This window comes from Priapulus caudatus, unplaced genomic scaffold (genome assembly GCF_000485595.1).
Source record: "Priapulus caudatus unplaced genomic scaffold, Priapulus_caudatus-5.0.1 Scaffold658, whole genome shotgun sequence".
In the NCBI taxonomy this organism is placed as follows: domain Eukaryota; kingdom Metazoa; phylum Priapulida; class Priapulimorpha; order Priapulimorphida; family Priapulidae; genus Priapulus; species Priapulus caudatus.
Window position 1 is genome coordinate 94,293 of NW_014577719.1, and position 7,853 is coordinate 102,145.

At 47.4% G+C, this 7,853-nt stretch overlaps 1 protein-coding gene across 1 annotated transcript in view; it reads left to right on the plus strand.

Annotated features, from left to right (window-relative positions):
* Nucleotides 1-7,853, plus strand: part of LOC106812534 (tether containing UBX domain for GLUT4-like) — a 17,778-nt gene that overhangs the window by 6,027 nt on the left and 3,898 nt on the right. The window contains exons 3-12 of the mRNA XM_014816430.1: nt 1,698-1,916; nt 2,435-2,593; nt 3,129-3,489; nt 3,613-3,881; nt 4,400-4,558; nt 5,094-5,454; nt 6,393-6,503; nt 6,652-6,698; nt 6,859-6,892; nt 7,481-7,623. Of these exons, the coding sequence (XP_014671916.1) occupies nt 1,698-1,916; nt 2,435-2,593; nt 3,129-3,489; nt 3,613-3,881; nt 4,400-4,558; nt 5,094-5,454; nt 6,393-6,503; nt 6,652-6,698; nt 6,859-6,892; nt 7,481-7,623 (1,863 nt within the window). The remainder of the gene's footprint in view (nt 1-1,697; nt 1,917-2,434; nt 2,594-3,128; nt 3,490-3,612; nt 3,882-4,399; nt 4,559-5,093; nt 5,455-6,392; nt 6,504-6,651; nt 6,699-6,858; nt 6,893-7,480; nt 7,624-7,853) is intronic.

Below are 7,853 nucleotides of genomic sequence, written 5' to 3' on the forward strand. Positions count from 1 at the left end.
GATGTGACATGGAAATTATAGAAACTGTATATAAAAAGCTCAATCAATGCAATATAAGTAAATCATTTCATTCTGCCTAGATATTAAAGAGACTGTGTATGTGTTCAGACTCTAGACCCATTGCAGTGTATTGTGGATAAATGAGGAGCGCAGTATCCCGACATGCACTTTGGTAGGAGGAGCCAACAAAATTACGTCTGAGGCACTCGCGGCCCTGATATGTGCACACCGAGTAAACGGTTTAGAATCTGAATATAGTGTAGGCGGTACAACAGACGAAGGGGGAGATGTGTAATCAACAGCGGGTGTTGCAGATAGCCAGCGTGTGTCCCACTTGCTGCTAGCACGTACGATGTACGTGCGTTGTGGAGAGCGGCGGTGTCGATTGATGAGCGGGACCCCCCCACCCCCCGATTGTTTCATGACTGTAGCGCGAAGTGATGTCGCGTGCGTGCAGAGCAAGCTGGGTTTACACTGACGATTTTATGCAGTCAAGTTGGCGTTTTTCTTCTTTCTACGAACCTCTATGTATGTTCAAAGCTCTTACGTTATCGACCGCGAGGCTGCAAACGTTTCAACATTTGACCCGTAGCGTGCACGCGGGACGACGCGGATACACATTTTTGCACGTATCACATGCCGCCAGCGTGGCGTCTATAGCAAAAACGTGCTCTCCCCCTAGTGTGGAAGGACACGCCATTGATTGCTGTTCTCTGATTGGCCACTTGGCAAAAAAACGTCCAACTCGAGTTCAGTTATGACTGCTAGGGGTGACGGGTGCCTGGGAGAGGTCCACTCTATGTTCCCCCGTCCCTATTTTCCATTGTCCCTAGATATTCTTATTTTGCTTTACTACGGCTATGTATCACCACATTACAGCAGAACATAATATGCTATATCTGCCAAATACTCATAGGTCAACATGCGCACATAGCCATTGGTAGGCATAGACAACAAAATCTCTCTCTCTCCCCCTCTCTCTCTCTCTCTCTCTCTCTCGCTCACACTCGCTCTCCCTCGTTGTCTCTCTCTTTCTTTCCCTTTCTCTCTCTCACTCTCGCTCTTGCTCTCTCTTCCCTTTGCGCGCTTTTTCTCCCCCTCTCTCTCACTCGCTCACACTCACTCTCCCTCGTTGTCTCTCTCTTTGTCTTTCTTTCTCTCTCTTTCTCTCTCTCTCTCTCTCTCTCTCTCTCTCTCTCTCACTTGCTCTCTCTCTCTCTCTTTCTCTCGCGTTATCTCTCTCTCCCTTGCTGTCTCTCTCTTTATCTCACTTTCTCTCTATCACTTCCTCGCTGTCTCTCGATGCCGCGTACGCCACCAGCCAAATCGCAGCCAAATCTTCCCCACCACCACGTTCGCGATCAGCCCATACCTCTGAGAACACCTGACAACGGCTACGTACGGACAGCAGTGGCACGGTTTTTAACTTTTTACTCCTGGATGATATTTACGGCACGTAAATGAATATCAACAACCGATTTCAAGTCTTGCTTGTAATGTAACCAGCAGTGATATTGGACAAACTAATACGCGTTAGGCTATAACATGTATAAGGTTATGTACTTATTAACTACACAAAGTGCCAGTGAGTTACTCTAGCATTTGTCAACATTGCATAATCAATGGGCCTAGTATGCTGAATATTAGCCTAGATATTACTTCCCAGATAGTATGTATATTATGAAATGTGTTTTCAGACATGGGAGAAAGGTGCTGGATACAGACACGCTGTTCCGCTTTGCGAACCTACCGAATAAAGCCCAGCTAGAAATGGTTTCCGCGTCGCACGCGTGCGCGAGGAGTGACACAGCCGTCACGGTGGCCCTCCAGTTAGAAGATGGCCAGCGACTACAGGCTGACTTCAAGCCAACGGTGTCCGTGTGGGACATTCTTCAACACTGGGAACACGAGAATAGGTACATCTATACTGCAATGTGTTGTAAACCAGCTGGAGACAGTTTAATGTTTTTTCTTAATTTATAGAAATTTTTGTCATGGCAATTGATTAGCAAGTGAAGACGTCAAAGTGAGGCCGATGCTATTCCACTTTCCTATGAGCTGTACTATGGCCATGTGGCTTTTTTGTTTCGTTTTTCTACTGCCCATAGAAATATTTGCTATGGCGATCGATCAGTACAGTGAGACCAATGCTATTCCACTTTTCTATTTCGCATTGGCATATTTTGGCCATGCTAAGCCAAAATATTGGCTTTTGCGGGTCAATATAGATCATCGTAATTATCATACTTGACATCTTGACTCAAATCACTATGCACGTGACGCCATCTACGGGACACGTCGTGCGTGGGATCGGGTTTTCTCGATTTCCCATCGTGACATTTGGCTGCATTTCCTGTCGTGACGACGTCACCTATCGCATTTATCTTCACATTTCTGCTTCTGTTTTCCCTAAAAAAAACGTTTGCGTTTGCAGTGGCCTCCATGGCAGCCTGTGTCGCCGTGCGGACGACGTAGCGGGGACGTCGCTGCACCCAGTGTGCACGTACTTGCAGCGCGAGATCGTCGGAGAGCGCTCCTTACAGACCACCTCACTCAAGTCGCTCGGCCTCACCAAAGGCAGAGCGCTGATCAGGTGACGTAGCAGACGAGTGAAGATTTCTGATAAACGCCGTATGCCAGTGTGGAATAATATTTAATAGTGACGTATCGTTTAGCTATTCGGCGCCGGAAAAACGGGCGACTACGCCGCCTCCTTCATTCACGTCGTTTGCGAATATTCTGTTAAGATGAAATCGGAATGCGATCGGAGCGCATTGCGTGACGCGGAGACGGGTTCCGGAAACATGATAAAAATGCAGAATGACGCGGTGTTCGCATCTCTGGCCTCGCTTGCTCATCTATAGGGGTGTCCGTTCGCTAACACGGGCGAGACCATGCTAGATGTTACAGTAACGCTAACGATGCAGCATCTGCATCTCTTGCCCCGCTAAAACGGGCATGACCACGCTAACGACGCTAACGATGCGGTGTCTGCATCTCTTCCCCCGCTAAAACGGGCGTGACCACGCTAACGACGCTAACGATGCGGTGTCTGCATCTCTTGTCCCGCTAAAACGGGCGTGACCACGCTAACGACGCTAACGAAGCGGCATCTGCATCTCTTGCAGGCTCGTCCACCGAGGCGTCGCCGCGTCCGTGATGGCCGACATCGACCGGGAAGCTGACGCGAGGATGCAGAGAGAGGCGAAGCTCGACGAACGCGTCAAGGTCACGCAGAGGTCATCCGACGGTGTCCAGGCAGAGAACCGGGAAGGGGAAGAGAAGAGGGTAGAGGCAAAGAACAGGGAGGAGGCAAATAACACGGAGGAGGCAAATAACAGGGAGGCAGAGAACAGGGAAGAGGCAGAGAAGAGGGTGGAGGCAGAGAAGCGGAGAGAGGCTGATGCCAGAAGTGTGGTGCCACGTACGACGCAGTCGTTTGCCGCGTCCACGACGTGCGAACCTTTATTCTCTTGGGAGCAGCAGCAGGTAAGTACGTATGTCCGAACTAGAACGCACCGTCTCGTACCCGATCACGACCTGCCGAAAATAATACTATAATAACTAATCACAATAATACCTGGAGTGAATAATAACAATGCTGAATATTAGCCTAGATATTACTTCCCAGATAGTATGTATATTATGAAATGTGTTTTCAGACATGGGAGAAAGGTGCTGGATACAGACACGCTGTTCCGCTTTGCGAACCTACCGAATAAAGCCCAGCTAGAAATGGTTTCCGCGTCGCACGCGTGCGCGAGGAGTGACACAGCCGTCACGGTGGCCCTCCAGTTAGAAGATGGCCAGCGACTACAGGCTGACTTCAAGCCAACGGTGTCCGTGTGGGACATTCTTCAACACTGGGAACACGAGAATAGGTACATCTATACTGCAATGTGTTGTAAACCAGCTGGAGACAGTTTAATGTTTTTTCTTAATTTATAGAAATTTTTGTCATGGCAATTGATTAGCAAGTGAAGACGTCAAAGTGAGGCCGATGCTATTCCACTTTCCTATGAGCTGTACTATGGCCATGTGGCTTTTTTGTTTCGTTTTTCTACTGCCCATAGAAATATTTGCTATGGCGATCGATCAGTACAGTGAGACCAATGCTATTCCACTTTTCTATTTCGCATTGGCATATTTTGGCCATGCTAAGCCAAAATATTGGCTTTTGCGGGTCAATATAGATCATCGTAATTATCATACTTGACATCTTGACTCAAATCACTATGCACGTGACGCCATCTACGGGACACGTCGTGCGTGGGATCGGGGTTTCTCGATTTCCCACCGTGACATTTGGCTGCATTTCCTGTCGTGACGACGTCACCTATCGCATTTATCTTCACATTTCTGCTTCTGTTTTCCCTAAAAAAAACGTTTGCGTTTGCAGTGGCCTCCATGGCAGCCTGTGTCGCCGTGCGGACGACGTAGCGGGGACGTCGCTGCACCCAGTGTGCACGTACTTGCAGCGCGAGATCGTCGGAGAGCGCTCCTTACAGACCACCTCACTCAAGTCGCTCGGCCTCACCAAAGGCAGAGCGCTGATCAGGTGACGTAGCAGACGAGTGAAGATTTCTGATAAACGCCGTATGCCAGTGTGGAATAATATTTAATAGTGACGTATCGTTTAGCTATTCGGCGCCGGAAAAACGGGCGACTACGCCGCCTCCTTCATTCACGTCGTTTGCGAATATTCTGTTAAGATGAAATCGGAATGCGATCGGAGCGCATTGCGTGACGCGGAGACGGGTTCCGGAAACATGATAAAAATGCAGAATGACGCGGTGTTCGCATCTCTGGCCTCGCTTGCTCATCTATAGGGGTGTCCGTTCGCTAACACGGGCGAGACCATGCTAGATGTTACAGTAACGCTAACGATGCAGCATCTGCATCTCTTGCCCCGCTAAAACGGGCATGACCACGCTAACGACGCTAACGATGCGGCGTCTGCATCTCTTCCCCCGCTAAAACGGGCATGACCACGCTAACGACATTAACGATGCGGTGTCTGCATCTCTTCCCCCGCTAAAACTGGCGTGACCATGCTAACGACGCTAACGAAGCGGCATCTGCATCTCTTGCAGGCTCGTCCACCGAGGCGTCGCCGCGTCCGTGATGGCCGACATCGACCGGGAAGCTGACGCGAGGATGCAGAGAGAGGCGAAGCTCGACGAACGCGTCAAGGTCACGCAGAGGTCGTCCGACGGTGTCCAGGCAGAGAACCGGGAAGGGGAAGAGAAGAGGGTAGAGGCAAAGAACAGGGAGGAGGCAAATAACACGGAGGAGGCAAATAACAGGGAGGCAGAGAACAGGGAAGAGGCAGAGAAGAGGGTGGAGGCAGAGAAGCGGAGAGAGGCTGATGCCAGAAGTGTGGTGCCACGTACGACGCAGTCGTTCGCCGCGTCCACGACGAGCGAACCTTTATTCTCTTGGGAGCAGCAGCAGGTAAGTACGTATGTCCGAACTAGAACGCACCGTCTCAGACCCGATCACGACCTGCCGAAAATAATACTATAATAACTAATCACAATAATACCTGGAGTGAATAATAACAGTGTTCTCATTAGGAACCGGCAAACGGCCGAATTAACCGTCTACTCTGCTGTTTCGGCCAGTTACAAATGGCTCAAGTAGGATATTTAAAAAAAAAAAAAAATTTATTTCCATTTAGTTTGCTCTAATTATTCTCCAAAGTGAAAGTGTTTTATGAGCTACTACTAATAAATCAGTTGAGTATATTTATATGCATGTTATGTGCACAAGAAGCATTGTTTTGTTTTTGAGTAACGCTATTTACATACTTTGATTGTCTAACTCTTATAATTACTAAATCGTCATAATTTGGAAACTTCTGGTGAACTCTGAATGTACCAGGAGAAACCAAATTGGAAAAAAGGACCATACTGTAATACAAATGTGTCTGTTTACTGCAGCTCAGAATACACCAGATTGCATCTCAGAGCATCTAGGTTTTAAAAGAAAATTTTGGGGGGTACCCCCCCCCCCCGCACTCCCCCACGGCCTGTTGCAAAAGCATTTCGGCCTGTTACTATAAAAGATAATGAAAACCCTGTAATAATCTATTATTATTCACTCCTGATAGTACTAATAACTAATACTATCATGTACGTGTGAAGGTGAGAAATGCTTGCAGCTACTTATTGGGTCATTTGAAATTTTTCATGGTTGTGTAAGAGAGCGACGTGCGTAGGTTGCTGCGTCCGATTGTGATATACGTCGTTGTGTTAAAGCAATGCTGCCCTCTTTTGGCCAGGCGGTTTATCGAAATCTTTAATAGCTGTGGGCTTTGTTTGGTTCAGGTGTTGATATGGTGATGATAGCGAACTACAGGTTAAGTTATATACTTTGTTGTTTTTCCGTAGGGTGTGAGTGATCTATTGACTACTGCCCGAAATTTTTTCGCTTCTGAATCGCGGAACGTTGTACCTCAGCCCTCTTTCTCACAACCAGTGCCACAATATACAGAGTTTAAGGTAAGTGCAGAAGGGAAAAAAAACAAAAGGTTGATGATTTTTCGAACAGCAAGTTTGCTGTTCCTAAGAAGTAATCATGAGATCAATTATTGCTTGGACCTTCAGGGTTATATATTTAGCTTCTAAAAAGTTTTCTCCACATTTTCAGTTTCCCGAGGAAACAAAGGGACAAGATTTGTATGTAAATGAACTCAGGTGAGCAATGCAAAACTTGCGATGTCTGTCTTTGACGTTAGCGTGTATGCCAAATAAAATCTTTACAATAGGACAATCTGCATGCATGTTTAAAAATGTTTACATATTTACGAGTGAAGCAATACATGTACACATCAAACATACGGCATTTTCTTTGCAGTGAAAGCTATAGAAAGCAGCAAGCGAATTCTCAGGTAAGTAAAGACAGCAAGCTTTTTCCTTCTTCCTTCATTTCCCATATGGTGGGCCCCCCTGGTGGGCCCCCCCTGAGGGCATAGAACAGAGATTAAAACAGTCAAACCTGTATATAAGGGCTACTCAAGGGCGAAATTGCCCTTTAGACGTTAGAGACAGGTCGGTTCTATAGTGGAAGTTTCACTGAATAACTACCACTGAAGTGAAACGCAAAAAGTGTCCCTTATTTTATAGAGGTGTTCACTGACAATAGTTAATTAATTAATTTTATTTATTATTTATTTAATTAATTATATTTTTGTTAAGTAATTTATTTAACTTTTTGAATAACAAAGGCATGCACAACCAGTGCAACACACTGATCGGCGTTTTAGCGACGAATTTCACGCATAATAGTGGGAAACTGACCCAGACATACTACCGTGGCAGTGTTGTCACGCGCTGACGTTAAAATCGTCTACGGATCCCGGAACTTCAACCTGTAGATCGAATTATAACCATGGTCGGCTAGTGGTTGAGATCAAGGATCCAATATGCCTCTTTTCCGTGGCCGATCGCTCTTGGCTATTTCTATCTCTGGTTTTCAGGCGTGTGACAGGGAGACGGTCGTCTACCGCCTCGATGACGTCCCCGCGAGCATGAAGGTCGGCGACCTTGACCCCGGCGACAAGTTCTTCGAGTTTACGGTAGAGGACGTGAGGAAGAGAATGGCCGACCTCAAGCACGAGAGGTGAGCGTTAGGTCACAGCGGGCGTTGTGGCCGCGCTCTCAAAACTGATCGAATGCATAAACACTGCATCGTTTGTCTCTGGCGTATCGCTCTCATCTCGCTCGCTCTGTCTGTCTGTCTGTCTCTCTCTCTCTGTCTCGCTCTCGCTCTCTCTCTCTCTCTCTCTCTCTCGCTCTCGCTCTCTCTCTCTCTCTCTCTCTCTCGCTCTCGCTCTCTCTCTCTCTCTCTCT